The 23,674-nt window shown below is 40.3% G+C and overlaps 1 protein-coding gene across 2 annotated transcripts in view; it reads right to left on the reverse strand.

Moving 5' to 3' along the window:
- The window catches only part of LOC134336596 (growth factor receptor-bound protein 2), a 144,625-nt gene that overhangs the window by 32,362 nt on the left and 88,589 nt on the right, over positions 1 to 23,674 (reverse strand). Inside the window, exons 1-2 of one of the 2 annotated variants that reach the window (XM_063030919.1) lie at positions 22,946 to 22,990; positions 12,326 to 12,423 (exon numbers count right to left, since the gene is read on the reverse strand). In XM_063030919.1, coding sequence (XP_062886989.1) covers positions 12,326 to 12,423; positions 22,946 to 22,975 — 128 coding nt within the window. In that variant the 5' untranslated portion in view covers positions 22,976 to 22,990. Of the gene's footprint in view, positions 1 to 12,325; positions 12,424 to 22,945; positions 22,991 to 23,674 lie in introns of those variants that run through there. The other variant, XM_063030918.1, reaches the window with a different exon arrangement.

The following is a 23,674-nucleotide window of genomic DNA, read 5'->3' on the forward strand; positions in this document are numbered from 1 at the left end:
TTAACTTCGTTATTAGGAGCTCCTTTACCTGTACAATTAGCCAAAATTTCTATTCTAAATATAAATCCTATGATTAAGCAGTCATTACGAATCTGGTAAGTTTTTTAATCTTAAAAAATTTAACCTTTTTAGTTTAATTTATCAAAACTATTTATTTAAACCTTCACTTAGTGATCCTACCTTTTCTCTTTGGAGGAATAAAGGAACTTTTTCCTTTATGGATTTGTTTCAAGAAGGCCGATTGATGTCCTTTGAGAAATTAGTAACTAAATATTCTCTGTCATATTCACATTTTTTGCAATATCTTCAGGTCAGACATTTCTTACAAGAATATTTAAGTAATTTTCCATATATACAAGACTCTGACCTGTTAGACATTATTTTAAAAATGAACCCTTTAGTGAAAGGTTTCATTGGGAAAATTTATAATTTACTACTACAACAGGATAACTATCCTTTACTTAAGATTAAGCAAGATTGGGAAAGAGAGCTTAACATGACCTTGATAACAGAGGATTGGTTGCGAATTTTGAAGTTGATTAACTCTCCTTCGATTTGTGCCAGTCATTCTCTAATTCAATTTAAAATTGTACATCGTTATTATTTGACAAAGGAGAGATTGTCTAAAATACTTCCTAATGTAAGTAGTCAGTGTGATAGATGTAAAACTGAGATAGCTACATTGACACATATGTTTTGGTCGTTTTCTGTATTGAAACAGTTTTGGAAATCTATTTTTTCTACAATTTCTAAAGCTTTAAAAATCAATTTACAACCTAATAAATTGACAGTTTTGTTTGGTATAATTCCTCAATATATTCATGGTATTTCTATATCAGACCAACACATAATTGCATTTGTCACACTATTGGCTAGAAGGGCTATTTTATTAAAGTGGAAAGATGCCTCTGCTCCCATTTTGATACAATGGTTCTCTGAGGTGATGTTATGTCTTAGTTTGGAAAAAATTAGAAGTCAAAATTTTGATCCTAGATTTGACTTCGAGAAAAGGTGGGGTTCTTTTGCCCGTTATTACCATTTGATTTGAGTTAATAAAGATGGTCCTTTTCTGATGCTTGGGTATATGAATTTGGTTGGCGGATTGATGTCTTTTTTTATGGAAGCTTGTATGGAGTATAACTCCGGGTTTGTGCTCCAAATGGATCTTTCCCCCCGTTTTTTTTTGTTTTTGGGGTTTTTTTGTTTTAGTTAGTAGGGGTTCTTCTTTCTTACTTTTTTCCAAAAAAAATAGCTTTAACATTTTGTGTTTTTTTATTATTATTATTGATATACTGTTCAGTTTGGTTGATAATTTAACTCTTATTCTACATATGGATATGTTGTTTTGATTATTTTGATGTATTTTTCTCTGTTGTTGATTTTCAATAATAATTAATAAAAAAGATTTTAAAATGAAAGAGTTATCAGCATACATAGCAGCCTTTGGGAGCTTTTGACTAAGCATATTATTTAGCTCAATGTGAATAGGGGGATCTACAGTGGGTGGTATGACACCCAGCAAAAGGAAAATGGTTGGGTTCCAAGAAGTTTGGGACATCACCGACAATATTGCTTCAGGAATCCTCAGGACATTTTCCCAGGCATAAGCATTCCCAGTTACTACATTAATGACTATCCCAACATCAAAAACAAACAGAAAAAGATGCTGGAAACATTCACCTGGTGCGACAGTATCTGTTGAAAAGGAAACCTACGCAAAATGTGTTAAGGTCCAATGAGAGGGTAAATTCAGTCAGGTGAAAAGGGAAATCATTGGGCCTCCAAACAAGAGAAACAGAGGCCTCTCTTTCTAACTTGGTTTCCTCTCTCATCCGGTTCTAAGGGTCTCCAAATGAAAATGCTAACTTTCTTTCCATCGATGCTGCTTGACTAGCTTAGTCTTTTCCACAATTTCTGCTTCCATTTCAAATTCCCAGCATGTTTTTATTTTTCTTCTATCATAAAACCAATGGGCGATTCTCAGTGATGTGCAATATTTAATTCAGTTTGGAACGCTTCAGATAATGAAGCAGTCTATGCCCACATATAGCAAGATCGCAACCATATTTGGATTGGACTATTGAACAACATAACACAAGTGGTGATTATTGATTAATTTCAAAGCTCAATCTATGATTAATGTTTGTCACCATCAATACCCCTGAGATTCATTTTCTTGTGGACCACTCACAGTAAATACAAGAAACACAATAGAATCGACAAAAGACTACATCCAACATGGCAGACAACTATCACAATGTAAAAAGAAATTGTACAAATAGAAAATAATAATAATAGTAAATAATAATTAATAAAGCAATAAATAGAGAACAAGAGATGAGTCCTTGAAAGTGAGTCCATTTCAGTGGGAACAGTTCAGTAATGAGGCAAGTAAAGTTGAGTGAAGTTATCCTGTCTAGTTCAAGGGCCTGATGTTTGAGGGGTAATAATTGTTCCTGAACCTGGTGTTGTGGGTCTTGAGGTTCCCGTACCTTCTTCCTGATGTCAGCAGTGAGAACAGAGCAAGGCCTGGTTGACGGGGGTCCTTGATGATAGATGCAATTTTCCTGTAACAGCACTCCATGTAAATGTGCTCAATGGTGGGGAGGGCTTTACCCATGATGGACTGGGCAATATCAATGAATTTTTGTAGGCCTTTTCATACAAGGGCATTGGAGTTGTCATACTAGGCTTTGATGCAACCAGTCAATATACTCTCCACCACACATCTATAGACGTTCAATGGTTCAATTTAATATCAGAGAATGTATACAGTATGCAAATTGAAATATTTATTCTATGCAGACATCCTCAAAGCAGAAGAGAACACCAAAGAAGGAAAGAAAGACAAAAAAACATCAGAACCCCAAAGCGCTCTCTCCCTGCTGCCAAACACAAACAGCAAAGCATCAGTCCTCTCCATCTCCCCCTTACTTCAGCAGGATGTATCAGCACCCACATTCACCAAGCAAGCAATAGCAAATCCCCCAAAGAGAGACCATGATCTGCAGTACATCGGGTATAATTCTCAGAGAATCGACAGCAAGTGAGAGAAAAATAGCCCGAGAACAAAGGCCTTCAACAGCCGCATCCGCTGTCATGGTGTTCCGTTCTCCAATGATGCCACAAGTAGGCAACATCAACATGGAATCAGTTCGTCCATGGGGTTGGAGGGCCTAACACCAGAGGCCCGATACTTCCAGGCTGCATCCTGAGATATCGAAAATGTCCAGTCAGTAAGCTCCAGGACCAGGAAACAGTACCGTCAAGAACCGCACTTTGAGTGCAGCTATAAATCACGGACTCTGACAGAACCTATCCATGTTGAAAAGGAAAAAATAGACATTAAAGCAAAGAAATTAAGCTATTTCAGAGATGAGCTCGAAGCCACTGCCCTTTGGCAACATCTTAGCTTTGCCACCTTCAAAGTTTGTCAAAGTTTTAGATGGGCCAAATCTTTACAAACTTCAAAGGAAATAAAGGCACTGCCGTACTTCCTATGTAATGACACTTGAGCGCACGACCCAGGCCAGATCCTCTAAATTCCTCAGTGTTATCATTTCAAATTTCCTGACTCTCTCCACCTCCAATCTCCTGAAGAGAACTGGTTTGCTCCTCCTGAAGTCAATAATCATCTTGCTAACATTAAGTGAGAGGTTGCTGTTATGGCACTACTCAGCCAGATTTTCACTCTTCCTCCTATGTGCTGACTCGTCACCGCCCCTGGTTTGGCCAATGACAATGCTGTGGTTGGCAAACTTAAATATGGATTTGGAGCTGTGCTTAGTCACACAGGCATAAGTGTAAAGCGAGTAGAGCAGGGGTCTAAGCACACAGCCTTGCAGTGCACCTGTGCTGATGGAGATTCGAGAGGAGATGTTGCCAATCCGAACTGACTGGGGAGGAAATAGAGGATCCAGTTAACACAAAATACTCTGCAGATGCAGGGGTCAAAGCAACACGCACAACACGCTGGAGGAACTCAGCACGTCGGGCAGCATCCGTGGAAACGATGAGTCGACGTTTCGGGCCGGAACCCTTCGTCAGGACTGAAGAGGGAAGGGGCAGAGGCCCTATAAAGAAGGTGGGGGGAGGGTGGGAAGGAGAAGGCTGGTAGGTTCCAGGTGAAAAACCAGTAAGGGGAAAGATAAAGGGGTGGGGGAGGGGAAGCAGGAAGGTGATAGGCAGGAAAGGTGAAGGAGGAATGGGGGAAAACACAATGGGTAGTAGAAGGAGGCAGAACCATGAGGGAGGTGATAGGCAGCTGGGGGAGGGGGCAGAATGAAATAGGGATAGAGGAAGGGAGGGGGAGGGAATTACCGGAAGTTGGAGAATTCTCTGTTCATACCAATGGCTAGAGACTGCCTAGACGCTATATGAGGTGTTGCTCCTGCAACCTGAGTTTAGCCTCATCATGGCAGTAGAGGAGGCCATGTATGGATATATCTGAATGGGAATGGGAAGCAGAGTAGAATCCAGTTGCATGAGGGGGTTTTTGAGGCCTAGGATATAGATTAACTTTGAGAAGATATAGTATTGAATGCCAAGCTGCATTCAATGAATGGCATCCTGATACATGCATCTTCACTGTCCCGATGTTCCAGGATTGAATTAAGAGCCAATGAAATGGTACCTGCTGTTGACACTGGGTTGTCAAGAAAATTGCACTAGATCCATGTCACTCCTCAAGCAGGAGTTAATAGCATCACCAATCTCTCGAGACGCTATCACACTGGATGAAAGTGCTGCTGGGCAGTAGTCATTGAGGCAGGTTACCATGTTCTTCTCAGGCAACGGTTTAACTGAAGACCGCCTGAAGCAGTTGGACACCTCAGACTGCCAGAGCAAGAATTTAAAGATATCGGCGAATACTCCAGCCAGTTAATCTGCACAGATCTTTAGTACCCGGTGAGGTATCCCATTTGGGCTGGATGCTTTCCATGGGTTCACCCTCCTGAAGAATACTCTCACACTGGCCTCAGACAGAAGTCACCTCATCATTGGGGCTGTGGGAGTTCAAGAAGGTGCTTCCATGTTGTGATAATCAAAGCAGGCAAAAAAGGCATTGAGCTAATCTAGGAGCAAAGCCCTGCTATCACCTCTGTCACATGGTTTCACTTTGTAGGAGATGATAGCATTCAAGCCATGCCACAGTTGTCAAATATCCTTCACTGATTCATGTTTGGTCCAGAACTGCCACTTGCACGTGGAATGGCTTTCCAGATATCATACCCGGACCCCTTGTATTTAACTTGGTCACCACACCTAAATGCCACTAATCTAGACCTCAGCAGACTGCAGATCTCATGGTTCACCCAGGGATTCTGGTCTGAGAAGACTGAATAATTCTGTGGGGACTTACTCATCTACAACTGTTTTTGTGAAGTTCATGACAACCATGGTGCATTCATTCTGATCCTCTGATGAATCCTTGAACATGGTCCAGGCTACCAACTCAAAGCAATCCCTTAGCTGCTACTCTGCCGTCTTCATCTCTGAAGCCTTGCTCTTTAGCATCTGCCTGCATGCAGGTGGGAAGACAGCCTGGTGATCAGATTTCCCAAAATGCAGTGTAGGTTAGGTATGGAATGGTAGGCATTTCTAACCACAGTGTAATAGTGGCTGAGTGAGTTGGGACCCCTGGTGCTGCAGGTGACGTTTATGATAATCCGGCAGTTTTCTTCAAACAAGCCTGACTGAAGACCTAACGATAATTTGAAAGGTGTCAGGGTAGGTTGTTTCTTATTTGCTAATTCAGTCCATCGAGTGCTTGTTTAACATCTGCTTTTGGCGGTATTTAAACTGCGGTCAGGACCACCGAGGAGAATTTCCTTGGTAATTAGATGTTCCAGGTCGAGGGGACAAGACCGCTGTGTCCGAGCACCACAGAATATCACAAAACACAGACCCCCACCCCCCCACCCTTCTGCCTTCTACGAATCAGCAGTCGTATCCATCTGATGTACTGAGAAGCCCATGGTCTAACTGATGCAACCAGAGTGAAACACAGAACACAGCAATTCATTTCATTTCCCTCTGATACAGCAGTCCTACAGCTTGTCCTCCAGCAACTGCATATTTCCTAATAAGATGCTGGGTAGAGAGCATTTCATGTTCTGCATCTCACCCTGGCTTTGGAATCCACCCCTCCTTCCTCTATTCTGGCTATGGCGATGTACTGAAGATGCCTTACCTGCATGCTTGAGAATCAAGTCCACCAAGTCCTTTAGAAGATGGTGAAATCAATAGTTCATTAAGATGGTTCAAAAGTACATTGCTTAAAGGGAAATTACAGGCACAGATTGTAGTGAGAGTAATTCAGAAGTATATTTAGAAGCTTTGTAAGCCAGCCCGAAACAAGTCGCAGTGATTCATCAGCACCATCTTGGATCAGCTGGAGAAACTAAGTGACCATCAATGGCATTTAATAAACAAAAAGTATCACAAGGATCATGGGCTCCTATAAAAGGGCTACAGAACAGATCGCAAGAATATAAAGGTTCTGCTGTTGGGCTTGATATTTGAGAACCCTTCTTGAAGAATAATTCAAACCAGGGGTAGAACTAAGTATTAATAATTAATTGTGATAAGCTAAGATTTTCAGGCACAGATGAGTTGAAGGGAGATATAATCAATATATTTAAAACAAATATGGAAGCTTATGCAGCAAACATGCTCCTTGTACATTATACATGCTCCCCTTAGGAGACATCATTAGAGCATAAACTTAATTTGCAGTTAAGCAGATGACAAAATTTTATGTCTCGGTTAAGCCTAATGATAACACCCTATCTTCTCTGACTTCTGGTATGGCTGCAATAACAAAAAATTCCTAAAACTAAATGAAGATAAAACTGAAATACTTTTGGTTGGTTCCAAAGCCAAAAGAGATAAACTTCTTGATAAACTTGAGAACTTGGCTCCCCTTGTAAAATCAGATAGTAAGGATGCTATCCTTGACTCAGCTTTGAATTTAAAATCCCACAAAACAAGCTATTGGCAAACTTCAACTCATTCATAATAGCACAGCTTGACTTAACTAAACCCAGGGTAAAGGTACACATCACTCCCACCCTAGCTACCCTGCAATGGCTTTCTGTATTGTTTAGAGTTGATTTTAAAGTTCTCATGGTCTAGGACTGGAGTACATCACAAAATGGTTTTTGTTTTATAAATCCTGCTCGACCTCTCAAGTCTTCTTCCGTCAGTCTCTTAAATTTAAACAATCTCCCTCAAAAGATAATTAACAAGTCAGTTTGTTTTTGAACTACGCTTCTGAACTGTGGAATTCAATACCTAAAACTACAAAGGATGCAGACTCAATTGACATTTTTAAACACCAGCTCAAAACTTATTTAACCTTGCTTTTAATTAACAACCTTTGTCTTTTATTTTCATTTTCATGTTTGCACTATGAAATACATAGTCTGTATGAAAAATGCTCTATAAATAAGTACGGGTGGCCCCCGTTTTCCAAACGTTCGTTTTACGAAACCTCGCTGTTACGAAAGACCTACATTAGTTACCTGTTTTTGCCAACAGGTGTTTTCACTGTTACGAAAAAAGGCAGCGCACGCCCGAACAGCCAAGCTCCTCCCCCGGAACTGCATTCTAGCTGCCATTGCTTAAACACGTGCTTTATCTCTATTTATTTTCTGCATCCGTTAGTAAGATAAGTTCTAAGGTATCCGAAAAGCCTAAAAGAGCTCATAAGGGTGTTACACTAGCATAAAACTAGACATAATTAAGCGTTTCGATCGTGGTGAACGAAGTAAAGACATTGTCCGCACGTTGAACTTGCCTGCATCCACCATTCGCACTACTTATACGCAGAGAAAGAATTTTGAAAGCTGCCGATGTTACTGTTGGTTCTGCTCGTAGCAAAGTGGTCTCTCTTAGTCAGCATCAAATAATGGATAAAATGGAAAGTTTATTGCTTGAGTGGATTGATGGGTGTACAAAGCGCGGTGTTCCGTTACATTTTCTTATACTTAAGGAGAAATCAGTCAGTCTTATTAATAAGCTGAAACAGAGAGCACTGGACGATGGTGATGAAAGTGGTATTTAAAGGTAGTCATGGGTGGTTTGATCAGTTTCTGAGGCGAGGGGAGCTTCATAGTTTAAGCAGTGGTCCCCAACCTCCGGGCCGCCGACCGATACATTGCAGCGAAGAATGCAGTAGTGCAGCGGTAGTCAGGACACACACAGCACATCTTTAAGAAAAAAGCCAAAATAAACAAGCCAATTAATTAGGTGCCGCCCAGCACGTAAATGTTGGCCCAGATCAGAGACGACTGCAGATTGTGTCAGGTGCTTATTCGTATAAGTGTTTAACTGAGACGAAACTGCAATTTATTGGAGTCTTTCCAATTCTGGTAAGTGAAACTACACTGTATATACATTATTTCTACTTTATATAGGCTGTGTATTTTTATGTGTTATTTGGTATGCTTTGGCAGCTTCATAGCTTAAAGGTTACTGGAGAGAGTGTTTCTGCTGAGAATGCTTGCGCTGTGTTTCTGCCGAGAGTGCTGCCGTGAGATTTTCGCTGTGCTGGACAGTACTGCAGAAAAGTATTTCTATTTTATATAGGCTGTGTATTTATCTCATCGTTCCTGCTTTTACTATTATTTTAGGTTTTATGTGGTATTTGGCATGACTTTGTAGGTTTTTTTTGGGTCTGGGAACGCTCAAAAATTTTTCCCATATTAATAAATGGTAATTGCTTATTCACTTTATGACATTCTGGCTTACGAACCGTTTGATAGGAACCCTCTACCTTCGGATAGCGGGGGAAACCTGTAATTATTATTTGGCTGGTACAGCCCAATAGAAATTACTGACAAAAAACTACCTTTGTTAGGAAAGACAAATATATTTTAGAGAAGTATTTTAAAATAACTTCTATCATTCCTTAAGGTTGTTATAGCTGGGCAGTGGTAATGGGGACAACCTATTAAATGCTCCCAATGGCATGTGCCTCAAGTAGCCTCTGACAACCAAATCCAACCCCTGGCCTTCACATGCGGCTTAGCTACCAAGTCCAGTAGAACCATTTCTACTGACAGAAGGAGTAAGGGCGATTTACTGGCACCTTAAAGCTGCTCACTTTGGGTAGATGGGATTCCTCACCTGTGGTTAGCAGCTCATCTAGGAGAAGCAAAACTCTGATCTCAAACCTCTGTTAGATGGCAGCTATGTCCACTCATGGGGAAGACTTCAAGAGTAAACCCTAAGGGAAAAATCCAGAGCTGGAGCTTCCAAGGTAGTCACTACATTGAGCTCAACGTTGACTGGCAACTCCTGCAATGCTGCTGGTACCGAACTGGATTGGTTTCTGCCGTTCCTTTGGGTTCATCAGATCTGTGGAGAGGGGGAGTTTTCTACATGGGCAACAGCTTGCTCTCCATATTGTACTGCCCAGGCTTGCGTATCTAGACAGCTAGGCTGCAATATCCATGGTCAACTCTGACCGGAGGCCTCAGATCATTCACTAACCAAATGCAGCAATCACCAATAAAACTTAGCCATACTACCTTTCATCATGGATTTCTTCATCAAGTTATGGTATGTTGCACTGTTGTAACTATATGTTACAATTATGTGGTTTTGTTAGTTTTTTTCAGTCTTGGTCTGTCCTGTGTTTTGTCATATCACACCGGAGGAAATATTGCATCATTTCTTAATGCATGCATTGCTAAATGACAATAAAAGAGGACTGCGTGTCTTCATAATCTAATACTTTCCCGGCAAAAGATGCAAAAAAAGCTAGTTTGCATTAATTATATAGTACCATGTATAAAAAAGGTGTCCTCCACTGTGCTATCAAGGGGGTCCTGTCCTTCAAAAACCAGGTCACTGATGCTTAGTTTGGGCTTTGTCAGGAACAATCGGCATTAGACTTAACCACAATCTCGATCAAAATACAGACCTACCTCACTGCAGTATCCTCAGTGCAACCCTTTTCAGCTGCTACAAAGGGCTCTCCTTGCAGTCAGGAGAGATGTTTGCTGATTGTGCAATGTTCAGTTCCATGCACTGCCCCCAGAAGATGAAGCAGTCCAAATCTACATGCAGCAACAACCTAGATTTAGTTCATGCTTGGGCTGATGTAGCATATATCAGAATCAGATTTACTACCACTGGCATGTCTTGAAATGTGTTGCTTGTGACAGGAGTACAGTGCAAAACAAAAAATACTGTAGTTCACAAAACAGTGAGTGAATAGTGTAAGAGAGGAACTGCAAGATAGTGTTCATGGACACCAAAGAAATGCTGAGCAAAACCATTTCCAATAATCTAACATTTGACACTCATCAGTCCTCAGCATCCACATCAGCATATTGGAGGCACCACCAACAACAAACTCAACTGACTGGCCATCGAAATAATAATGTGGCAACAACAGCTGATATTCTATATCAAGTGGTCATCACCTGACTCCCCAAAGCCTTCCCATCATACATAAAGCAAGCTCAGGAGAGTGAATGAATACTCTTTACTTGCCTGAATGAGTGCAGCTTCAATAATGAAGAACCAGACCACCCAGAAAAAAGGAGCCTGCTTGATTATGCTTAATCCATCACCTAATCACCGATTCCTCCACATGGTGCGTGACGTTTACAAACTACTGTACAATACGCTGGTGATTTGCAGAGCTTACAACCCGCCACTACTAAGGACAAAGGCAGCAGGGACATGAGAACACCAGTGCCAGCAAGATCCCTTCTGAGCCCCCAAGCTAATCCTCCTTATCCATAATTCTTGTAGCGTTGAAATAACATTTCATCCCAGCAGTTCCGCCATGTTTATTAGCTTGCCTTTTGCCCTGCAAGAGATCCCAGTGATCCAGGGATCTGAAGGCCACCCTGCTGCACCAATTACTTAGGCACACATTCAACTATACTCTCTTCCTATTTATTGCCTTGCTAACATGTGGCACAGGGAGTAATCCTGAAATTACAACCCTAGAGGTCCTGTTTTTTTTAAACTTTAAACCAACTCCTTAAATTCTCTTTGCAGGACTTCATCTCCCTTCCTGTCTATCTCATTGGTACCAATGTGGACCATGACCTCGGACTGCTCACCCTTCTCTTTCAGAAAGTCTCGTGCCCACTCACAGACATTGTTGACCCTGGCACCAAAATGCAACATGCCATCCTGGACGCAAACACGAGGAAATCTGCAGTTGCTGGAAATTCAAGCAACACACACAAAATGCTGGTGGAACACAGCAGGCCAGGCAGCATCTATAGGAAGAGGTACAATCGATGTTTCGGGCCAAGACTTTGGCCCGAAATGTTGACTGTACCTCTTTCTATAGATGCTGCCTGGCCTGCTGCGTTCACCAGCATTTTGTGTGTGATATCATCCTAGAGTCTTGACTGCGGCCACAGAACTACCTTCAAACACGTTAGATTCAGTAGTTCATTGAAATTACATAACATCGTACCGTTACACTACTCCAGTATAGTTTCTCAACATTTTTCACCATATTCAATGCTAATTATATTCCAATCAGCTCTGTATTAAGTTTAGTTCAGAGTGCCTCTGTATAGACTATTTTGCTCAAATTTCTTACTATTGCTACCCAACAAAATATTGTCCTCAGTCATATAAACTTCAAATTGCTCTTCAATTGCCCATTGGAGACATTTAAAATTTCCATTCATACCTTTCCTGTAGACCATTCCAGTCTCATGAAAAAGCCCAACATTAAGTCTTACATTGTGGCCCTCATTTTACATTGATGAAATAGATTCGGTGCATCTACCCTAATGAATTTCTCAGTCACATCAGGTTTATCATTATCTTGATCAGATCTGCTTTCAAGCTTTTAGTCATGAGAACTAAATTAAAACACTCAGATGGGAAGGCCCTTGCACTGTGCAATTAACATGTCTGATCAGAAAAAAACATCTCACTAGTATCATTTGATGACATATTCACATTGCCTGGTTTACATCCACCTCCTCCTAATCACTGGCTACAACTTACAATCAAGAGCTCAGGAAGAGGTTGAAATTATATTGAACGCAAACGAATTAATGTCATGAACTGAATGAGTAAGATACAATATCAAATACAAGACACAATTATAGGCATTATGTTCAACTGTCGTACTGCACACAGGACATAACAGACACCTCTAAATCCAGCTAAAAATAAATCAATTCAAATATGCCACAAAGTAAAGGAAATGGATAAGTGTTGGAGGGAACTTGGTGGAAAGGATGGAATGAAATGGTGCATTATAGATGGTACAAGGGTACAGAGATCAATTGATCATAATTTGCTGGAGTAGGAGGCGGCAGAAAATACTTACGGGTGTGGTTTCATTTCAATGTAATTCTTTGGGATGAAGCCGTCTTTTCCATTCAGCTCAGCCTTGTACCAGTTCTGATCACATTCTTCATTTAAAACCTGCAAAAGTAACACACAAAGTAATTGGTTTGATTGGAAGATTAATAGTTACACTCAAGATTACAGAGATGGGGAAGATTGAACATTTACTTTATCTAATTTACAGGAAGAGTTAACACATTTTCACTGGCTCTAAATACAGGGGCCAGCTTGGGCCAGAATAACCTTTCTTTGACACTAACTACAATTTTAAATAGTCCAAGGACAATGGGCTGCAGAAGTCATCCAATTACTATCCCTGCCAGTCAACATCTCAGGGTTCACTCTTGTTTGAGATGGTTACATATTGGAAAGCACTACAAGCAGCTCTAGACCAGTATGCAAAATTGAATGGCAGGATTGTCATTAGGGGAATCTAAATAAAGTTCTCAAAATTCTAAAATAAACAAAATCAAGAGAACTTTGGATCATTACAAAGAGAGGCTAATGAAGACATGCCAAGATGTGCTTACATTGATAATTTGCCGTTATTAAAACACTGTATTCTCTATGCTCATTTTTTCTCTCTCTCACATAAATTACTGAGAACTTGGGTGTCAGGCTGCCCCCAGGTAATGCTGCACTGAGCTGAAACGAAGTACAGAGGGGCTTCTCAGCTGCTGCTACATCTTGATTGCAATGGCTAATGATTTCCTGAGATAAATGTCTTGCTCAGAAATCTCAACTTATGCCCTCAGAAAAAGCATTTCAAAACATTATGATGTCCCAAAATGCAATGCCGGCAAGTACAGCAGTCATTTGTGCACAAACAATGAGATAAAGTAGTGTGAATAATGCTTTGCTGGTATTGAAAAAGGGTCTCCATTGACATATTTTCCTGTCACAGTATATTTGTTTACCCACAAACATTCCCACTCCCCCGCCTTCCCCGACAAGAAGGGCCTTCGGTCAATATTTAGACACAACATTAAAGTGCCACCTGGCTTGGTGTCTAAAAAGAGGTCTCCAGCCTGAAGCTCCAAACTGGGCCTTGAGTTTACGGCCACCTGGCTCAGTAATTGTTTTACAATTATGAAGTTCATCTGCAGTCAGAACATTAGCATTGCATGAAGAGTTATGTTAACACAACTATACACTATGATGTAAATGTCAATACTCACTTCTGCAAGTTATGTATTTGGCTTTACTCGTTGTTTGCACCCTAGTACTTAGATTTCACAAGGATAACTAACATTCCAGGTACTAGCAATACAACAGTTTATTTGGAGCTGTACAAGAAGCATACCTTACTTAAGGGCCAAGAGCAAGAACCTTTAGGGGTTGCACTGGACAGACAGACAGACAGACACACACACACACACACATACATAGACAGTGACAGACATAGCGAGAGAATGACAGAGAGAGCATCCTGATTGGTCTCTCCTTGTGCTAAGCAGACCTATCGGTTTTCTCTGTGGGCAGGTTTTACAGTCTACCCCTCTCTCTCTCATTGTCCATCAGTTCAGTTTAGTGTCCTGCAGCGCCATGGCAGAGTGTTCCAAAAAAAGAAAATGTAAAACATACGTCACCCGAGACTACACTGAAGTGTGCCCCTGCCTAATAGGGGTCAAGAATAATGACAGTGTTGCTCACTGCACTGTCTGCAACAGTGACTTTTCTATTGCCCATGGTGGGTTAAATGACTGTAAAAGACATGTTGAGGTGAGTTTAACAGGTGTCATTCGTTCCTGGGATATGGGGTTGCGGGGGGGTGGGGGGTGCTACCTCCCTGAAATGAGTTTTTGTTTTTGCAGGGTGGGATGTCTAGAATGGTTTAAAAAGAAAATTCATATTTTGGAATGGCCAAGTCAGAGTCCAGTCCCTAACCCAGTTGAGATGCTGTGACTTGACCTGAAGATGGCTGTTCATGTAAGGTATCCCAGAAATATTGATGAACCGAAATAGTTTTGTACAGAGGAATAGTCTAAAGTTCCTCCTCAGCACTGTACAAGCTTGATCAGCAGCTACAAGAAACATTTGGAAATGGTTATTGCTGCTAAAGGAGGGTTCTACCAGTTATTAAATACAAGGGTACACATACTTTTTCCAGCTTAGACTGTGAATGACTGAACAATGTATTCAATAAAGACGTGAAAAGTACAACTGTTTGTGTGTTATTAGTTTAGTCAGATTTTGCTTGTTTATTATTGTGACTGAGATGAAAATCAAATATGTTATGAGTAACTAATGCAGAAAACCAGTTAACTGCAAAGGGTTCACAAACTTTTTTTTGCAACTGCAGTCAGGGCTTTTTCCATTGCAATTGGGTGCAACTACAACTAGTGGTCATTGGTCATTGGTCATTGGTTAAGGGTTAAAGATGAAATATTTAAAGGGAACATGTGGGAGAACTTCAGAGCGTCATGAGAGTGTGGAATGAGCTGCCAACAGAAGTACTGAAGGGGGGTTCGATTTCAACATTTAAGAGAAATCTGAATAAGTACACGGATGGGATGGGTATTGACCAGGTACAGGGCAATGCGACTAGGAAGAACAATAGCTTGGCATGGACTAAATGCAGTGAAGGGCCCATTTCTGTGCTGTAGTTCTCTACGACTCCAAAACCCACATATGTCATATCAAGGGTGCTGCTCTGATTGAGCCTCAACGTGACTTCAGTAAATATATTTAAGAAAAGCTTGGACAGATTTTTGCATAGTACGGGAATTACGAGTTACGGGGGAAAAAAGCAGGTAGGTGATGAGTCCGTGGTCAGAACAGCCATGATCTTATTGAATGGCGGTGTAGGCTCGATCGGCCTGCTGGCCTACTCCTGCTTCTATTTCTTATTTTCTTATGCGACCTTAAATTTAGCTGGACACAACTTCCTCATAACAACCTCATGCTGACTGTAAATGATTATCGTCCAATCAACGCAAAGAGGAAGTTAACACTTCCAGTCTGAGCTGGAACTCTGTTTCTGTCTCTACAGATGCTGCCTGAGATGCTGAGCGTATCCAGCATTTTATTTTTATTTCATATTTCCAGTATCTGCAGCAATGAATTTCCCGGTTAGCCTTTGCTTCTCTACATGTTGATTTTGCTGTTCCCCCAATTATTTTTAAATAAGCTGTCCACTAATGATGTCATTCTCCCATAAACATTTGTTTTACTTGGCAGGCTTCCAATACCAAACCTATCAACACACGGAACTGGAAATTGATTTTCAGAGCCCCCACCGTTGTTTCTTTAAAGGTTAAAATTTTACCTAGGTCCAGTGTATCCATTTTTAAAAATGTCCTGTATGTCTAAAATGTGTCACCCTTTTTTGAAGTATGCAATATTTATTTAGAAATAAAGACTTTTGAAACCTTCATACTCTCACCAAGAGCAGACTCTTGCCTTATCTACTTTGTATATTTATAAAGCATCTTTAAGGTTTCCATGATTTGACTCGACAATATTTTTTAACCATGTTCCTTCTCTGGTTTTTTTATTTTTCTATTTAAGCTTATCCTGTGCTTTTTGAACATCAAGCTTATTCATTGCTGATCCCACCTTGACCTCCCTCATTTAGCTTCTTTTTAACATGGTGTTTAACATTCATAAAGAGCAGGGTTACTAACTCTAAACTTATACTGCCTCTTTCAATACCTGAGTAAGAGATAGAGCACTGGAGGAACTCAGCAGGTCAAGCAGCATCTACGGAAATGAATAAACAGTTGGCGTTTCGGGCCGAGGCCCTTCTTGAGTACCTACCCGATTTAACTTCAAGAATACCTTTAAGTCCATTAACAGCATATCAAATTTCAATTTTACAGAACTGATCTTGACATCAACTAGAATTTTATTCCTTCTTTTTACATCCATTCCTGTTTTTCCCACATTCATCCCTAAAATAGTCAACTCCCTTTTGTTGGTGTTGTTTTGATTAAATATTTCAATAATCATCAAGAATATTTCATCTTTGATATCTTTTACAATCTTGGTCGCAGTTTAACATAAAGGCAGCAAAAATCTGGTACGATGTATAATTTTTAAATTATTTTCAATATTATTCTCAGAAGCTTGTTCTTCACCTCCTCCTAGCTGCTTAGTATCTATAGTCCACTTTGAGCAACATGATGGTTTCTCTTCTATTCCTCAGATCAATCTCAGGGACACAATTGTTTATCTTTCTGGCATATCATCCCATTCCACCCTACCCCCACAGCTCTATGCTTCCTTACCTAATAATGCCTCACCTTTGTTAAACATCATATTTCAAAAACACAGCTACCAGAAACATCAAGTTGCCTTCCCTTCCTCCATTAAGGCTATATAGAACATAGAAATAGCACATTACAACGCTGTGCAACCACGTAACCTATTCTAGAAACTGCCTGGAATTTCCTTACCACATTGCCCTCTATTTTCCTAAGCTCCATGTACCTATCTAAGAGTCTCTTAAAAGTCTATTATATCCCTTTCCACCACAGTCATTTCCAGTGCATTCTACGTATCCACTCTCTGCGTGAAAAACTTTTCCTGACATCCCCTCTGTACCCACCTCCAAGCACCTTAAAACTATGCCCACTCATTTTAGCCACTTCAGCCCTGGGGAAAAAGCCTCTGGCTCTCCATATGATCAATCCCTCACATCATCTTATACACCTCTATCAGGTCAACTCTCATTCTTCATCACTCCAAGCAGAAAAGGCCAAGTTCAATCAACCTATTCATATTTCTCTGCTCCAAGTACTGAAACTGCCCTAAGTTAACATAGCCATATACACTAATAAGCCTCTGGAAGATTAAATTTTAAATGGGGAATGAGCGATTGAGAGAAATTGCACCAGGGGTCCATTGTGATAGCCAGCCCTGTGTGGTCTTAATACAATACTGTGGCTAGAGTTAATATCATGGAAAGGGGGAAGATCACAAAATCACAGGACACAGTATGAAAGCAATTTCATTATAGACTACCTGGCAGTGACTCAGAAACACAAGGTCAATTTCTGCTAGAGCAGTGGTACCCAAGCACTGGGCCGCAGACCGGTACCGGGCCGTAAGGAAATGATATGATTTGGTGATATGAAACAATACGAGTCAGCTGCACCTTTCCTCATTCCCTGTCATGCCCACTGTTGAACTTGAACACACTCGAGGTCATTACCCTCGCATCATCTATGTCAGTGCGGGAAGAAGGTCAACTCCTCGAGCTTGCAAATGACGGTGGGCTGAAAAGTATGTTTGACATAACATCTCTGCCGGCATTCTGGATCAAAGTCAAGGCTGAATATCCTGAGATAGCCACGAAAGCACTGAAAACATTGCTTCAATTTCCAACCTATCTCTTGGAAGCAGGCTTTTCTGCAATGAAAACATCCACTGCACTACCTTCATCCATCCCCTTCATTAACTCTTCAAAAAATTTCAAAAGATTCACCAGACATGACCTTCCACTCACAAAACCATACTGATCAGGCCTTGACTTGTAATGATGTAAAAGCAGAAGACCTGATGCTATTTTACTGTAACATCAGGTAACACTGACCCTTGGTCATCGTCATACAGAAAAATGCCTGGAATGAGATGATATGTTGTTTCTATTGGCAGATAGTGTTGAATAGTTTGCATACAACCTGGATATTTATTTACTTTGAAGTAAAATATTTCAATCTTTTCAAAAGGAATGCAACCATATAAACTGTTGATAAATATTAGCATAATTGATTAAGAGATCTTCACTATGTTCACTGAAAAAGAGCAAGCAATTTTCCTATTACAACACAAGACTGTAAATAGCTTTGTTTGGAAGCTTCTCTCAAAATGCCATGCCTTGAAAAAAACATTACAATTATGAAATTGTCAATCAGTCCCTTATGATAAGAGCACTTGAAATTCTCGATCCAGTCACAAGCTTCAATGCACTAAACAGCCAAACTCCAATTTCAGCTGTTCTGACAAATACAAGGCCACGAACACTGTTTGGCCTCTCCTTGATAGTTGCTCAATTATATATTTGCTGAAAGCAAAGGACCAGCAGCACAACATTCCTTCAATTCCTAATTCTATAGGTACCACTAAACTGGAAGCCATATCAAAATATCACATCTTTCATTAGTCAGGACATTGAAGAGGTTATGCTCCAACTTTCTAAAACATTGCTCAGACTGTGTGCAGTTCTAATTTCTGTGCTGGAGGAAAAAATGCGATTGCATTCAAGAGTGCAAAGGAGATTCAAAAAGATGTTGCCTGGCATGGAGTACTTCACTTATGATTCAAATTTGACAAAACTAGATCCGTTTTCCCTGGAGAAGTGGTGGTTAAGAAACAATTAAAGTATATAAAATTATAAGGGGAATAGATATGGGAAAACATTTCTTGAAGTCTATAGTCTCAGGGGTAGATAAAATAGAGGACATAAATTGAGGATAAGGTGTATGAGATTTCTAGGGGAGACCTTTTACAGCAAGACTGGTGAGTATAGAGAATACATTGCCTGAGACTAATGGAAGCAAAAACACTGACAGCTTTTAAGTATCTAGATGAGCACTATGAACACCGTGACCAGCTAACCATAATTCATAATTAGTGACTGAAAGATACTGTATTCTTTTCCACATCATTTAAGAAGCGAACATAAAAATAAATCAGTACTTTAGACTGCAAGCTCAAACAAAAGTACAACAAAAGATGCAAAGCCACCATTTTTTGTCCCATTAAAAACTTCTTCCATTTGCCAGTGGCTCTAATAGCAGAGATGGAATTAAGCCGCACAGATTCAAAACTCTATTGAAATCTTTATAGAGTATCCTCATCTTCTGTCCCGTTTAAAGCTCCTCATAATCTGAGTAAACAATGAACTTTGCCATCCCATTCTACCATAGTATTGCATTGGTTGTTCCATTCTCTGCCATTTTAAATTGATTTTCTGCTAATTCATAATTTGCTATAAAGCACTTGGAAGGTCTCAAGTGAAATTATGTTTACAATTCATAAGCTGCATTAGTCCACATCTTAACTGGATGCTCAATTAGAGAGGTCCATCCAACAGTGAATAAAGACACGGTGACAAGCATTTGTGTTGCATGCCATCTAGACCATGACACCAAGGTAGTAAAAAAGGTAACAGTTACCGAGTACACATTGATGGTCTATCTGCTCTGTAACTCCCACATTGAGGTAGAATGGGAGATCATACATCCAAGAGTCCATTTGTTAGGTGTATGAGCAGTCCATTCAAGACTAAACAATGGGGGAGAAGATGTCCTCAACTTTGGTAGCTTGTACTCTTGGGCTTTTGTATCTTCTGCCTGAGGGGCAGGAGGAAAGAACAGCCTATCTATGTTAGCATGAAGTTACTTTACATGAAGTTCAGCTCAGAGTTCAGGAAATGACCATAATGACACTGCTGAGTCCAATAAAATTCCAATATTTAATTGTTCCAAAATTACAATGGCTCAGCATCTGGCTCATGGGGTGATGAATCCTATACTCCCTTTAAACTCACAAGGCCCCATTCTCACCCTCCCTTTAAATTCATCAGAACCAATTAAGGAGTTTTCCACACATCAGTAAAGAACTCATCATCCTGGTTTGACATTTCAGTGCTGTACGTAGGAAGTTCTACACCACTAAAAATACATAAAACAGAGAACCATCTGCCCATTCAGGTGAGTGAGTGCAAGAGATCAGAAACAACTACTGGAAAAGCAACTAATAACTTTTTGGTGATGCAGTCAACATTCTGTCCTTGCACTGATTGACCTGTCAAAATCAATTATTCATGTACGGTGGATGATCTTGCCCATAGGTGGATTTTAGTGGTTCAGTGACAATACAGGTGGCCCCTGTTTTCCGAACATTCGCTTTACGACATCTTGCTGTTACGAAAGACCTACATTAATTACCTGTTTTCGCTAACAGATGATGTTTTCACTGTTACGAAAAAAGGCAGCGCACACCCGAACAGTCAAGCTCCTCCCCCGGAACTGCATTCTAGCCGCCATTGCTTAAGCACGTGCTTTACCTCAATTTATTTTGTGCATCCGTTAGCAAGATGAGTTCAAAGGTATCGGAAAAGCCTAAAGGAGCTTGTAAGGATGTTACACTTAGCGTAAAACTGGACATAATTCAGCGTTTCGATCGTGGTGAATGAAGTAAGGACATTGTCCACACGTTGAACTTGCCTGCATCCACCATTCACACTATTTATACGCAGAGAGAAAGAATTTTGAAAGCTGCCGATGTTACTGTTGGTTCTGCTCATAGCAAAGTGGTCTCTCTTAGTCAGCATCTAGTAATGGATAAAATGGAAAGTCTATTGCTTGAGTGGATTGATGGGTGCACAAAGCATGGTGTTCCATTAAGTTTTCTTATACTTAAGGAGAAATCAGTCAGTCTTTTTAATAAGCTGAAACAGAAAGCACTGGACGATGGTGATGATAGTGGAAATTAACGGTAGTCATGGGTGGTTTGATCAGTTTCTGAGGCGAGGGCAGCTTCATAGTTTAACGTTTACTGGAGAGAGTGCTTCAGCTGATACTGAAGCTGCCAAAAATTTCCCAGCAGAACTGAAGAAAATAATTACAGAAAGTGGTTATTCGTATAAGGAAGTGTTTAACTGTGACGAAACTGCAATTTATTGGAGTCTTCACGATTCCGGTAAGTGAAACTACACTGTACATACATTATTTCTACTTCATATAGGCTGTGTATTTTTCTGTGTAATTTGGTATGATTTGGCAGCTTCATAGCTTAAAGGTTACTGGAGAGAGTGTTTCTGCCAAGACTGCTGCCATGAGATTTTCGCTGCGCTAGGCAGTGTTGCAGGAAAGTATTTCTACTTTATATAGGCTGTGTATTTATCATATCATTCCTGCTTTTACTATATGTTACTGTTATTTTAGGTTTTATGTGTTACTTGGCATGATTTTGTAGGTTATTTTTTGGGTCTGGGTCTATATTAATAAATGGTAATTGCTTATTCACTTTACGACATTCCCGCTTACGAACGGTTTCATAGGAATGCTCTACCTTCGGATAGTGGGGGAAACCTGTACTATTACCACGGAAACAGAAAATAGGAGAGCATTCAGCCCTCACTATCATTCAATCTGATCATGGCCAATCATAATTTCAGTACCTTGTCTCTGCATTCAAACTCTTCCTCGGCCCCTTTAGCACGAAGGAAAATATCTACCTCCTTTTCAAATCAGAATGAAGTTTATTATACTGACATACTGTATGTTGTGAAATTTGTTTTGTGACAGCAGTACAGTGCAAGACAAAAAATACTATAAAGAACTGAGCCAGTGCAAATGGAACATTCTGCCATCTATGGCGAAGGGAAGCCACCATTCCTAAACCACTGAGTGTGTGTGTTCACAAGTTTACATACTTCTCCCTGATGGTAGGAATGAGAAAGGGCATGTCCCATTCAATGAGGGTCCCATTCATGAATGTTACCTTCTTCAGGCATTGCCTTTTGAAGATGTCCTTGATGGTGGAGGGGGTAATGTGTATACATTTACTGACTTGGCCTTCACTTTCTTCTGTGGTAGAGAATTCCACAGATTTATGAACCTCTTCTGATCTGCATTCTAAATGACATAGCATGGGACCAGTGGCTCTGGACTCCGGAACATTCTCACTGTATCTAGTCAGTCTAGTCCTATTAGAATTTCATAGAATTCTACAAGATGTTTTTGCTCTTCTACAGTTCAGTGAATGCAAGTCTAACCAACTAATTTGTTAGCCCCATGATTCAAGGAGTTAGTCTACTAAATTGCCATTACATTCTCCCCACTATAAGAACATCCTTCCTCAGATAACAGAAAACTGCACACAAAACTCCAGATGGGGTTCTGCCAAGGCCCTGTACATTTGCAACAAAACATCCTTGTTACTGTTTTAAATCATCCTCCAGTGAAGGCCAACATATTATTTGCTTTTGCAAATGCTTGCTTTCATCAGCTGTACACAAGAACAGCCAAGCTTCCATTACTCTTTCCCTTTTCCCAATACAAGCAAAAGTAGTCAAGATCTGCACCTAGACTGATACACTCATGAAGCCCATTTATAACGTTTGCACACAGGAATGACTAAAGCTACAGCAATTTAATGATCTAATACATCTTGAAATGGACACTCTAAATTCACCTATTTTGTAAACGGATAGAATGCTCAAGAACATTGGTCTTAGCTTTATTTCCCTCCCGTATTCTCACTTTCCCTAAAATCACCCAAACATTTGGCATCACAATAGCAATGTAAAAAGAAAAGGGGGAAAAGTCTACAGAAAATGCAATATTAAATGATGTCTGTCTAAAAGTAAATTCAGAGCAAGGGGAGGAGAAAGGTTAAGACCAATTTCTGGGGGTTGGATTTAAAACCCATTAGCTTTGAAGCCAACAAAGAGCACAAAGATAGAAATCACAAGGGATGTTGCGAAGGAAGCACCGGATGGAATATCCTTCCTCAAATGGATGAAGCTACAATCAACTATTAAACAATGGAACACGTCTCATACAACTCATCACACACCTCTTGCTTTTCAGCTGCAGCCTACTGTGCCGAGAGAGAAATCTCATAGTTTACAGAAGTTTTTCCTTGCCTGTATTTTCTTGCCATCATCCCCTTCCATTTGTCTCCAACTCTGGCACACTTCTGCAGATAATTTCACCACAAATACAGGGAGATTCTGCTGAGATAAAGCTTAAAGGTAGAGTTCATCTCATTTCTCCAGGGACAGAACAAAGAATAAGTTATAAGATCACCTAACAGATAAAAAAATATTGTCATACTTGGCACACAATTGGTAAAGTCATGAGTTGTACAACATATAAAGACTTCATCCTACTGAACATCATGACCATCATACCCAGCTATTCTAATTCCACTCACCAACATCCCTTTATGGCTTGTTTATTCAAGTATCTGTCCAGGTAACAAGAAGGGAAGGCCATCTGGCCCATCAAGCCTGCTCTGCCATTCAATAAGACCCTGACTGATCTGACTGTGGACTCAGTTCTCCCTATCTGCCTTTCCCCCCATAGCCTTTAATTCTCCAGCTATGCAAAAATCACTTCGAATGTGTCTTAAATATATTTAATGAGGTAACCTCTACTACTTCCCAGAGCTGAGAATTCCAGAGATTCATAGCACTCTTGGTAAAGCAGCTTCTCCTCATCTGTTCTAAATCTACTCCTCCAAATCTTGAGGCTATCCCCTAGTTCTAGTCTCACTTTCAAGTAGAAAGAATTTTTCTGCCTCTATTTTAGTTATCCCTTTCATTTTAACACGACCCCCACACCCATTCTTCTAAATTCCAGCACAGTCCTGG

The sequence above is a fragment of the Mobula hypostoma genome, chromosome 22 (assembly GCF_963921235.1).
Source record: "Mobula hypostoma chromosome 22, sMobHyp1.1, whole genome shotgun sequence".
Classification (NCBI taxonomy): domain Eukaryota; kingdom Metazoa; phylum Chordata; class Chondrichthyes; order Myliobatiformes; family Myliobatidae; genus Mobula; species Mobula hypostoma.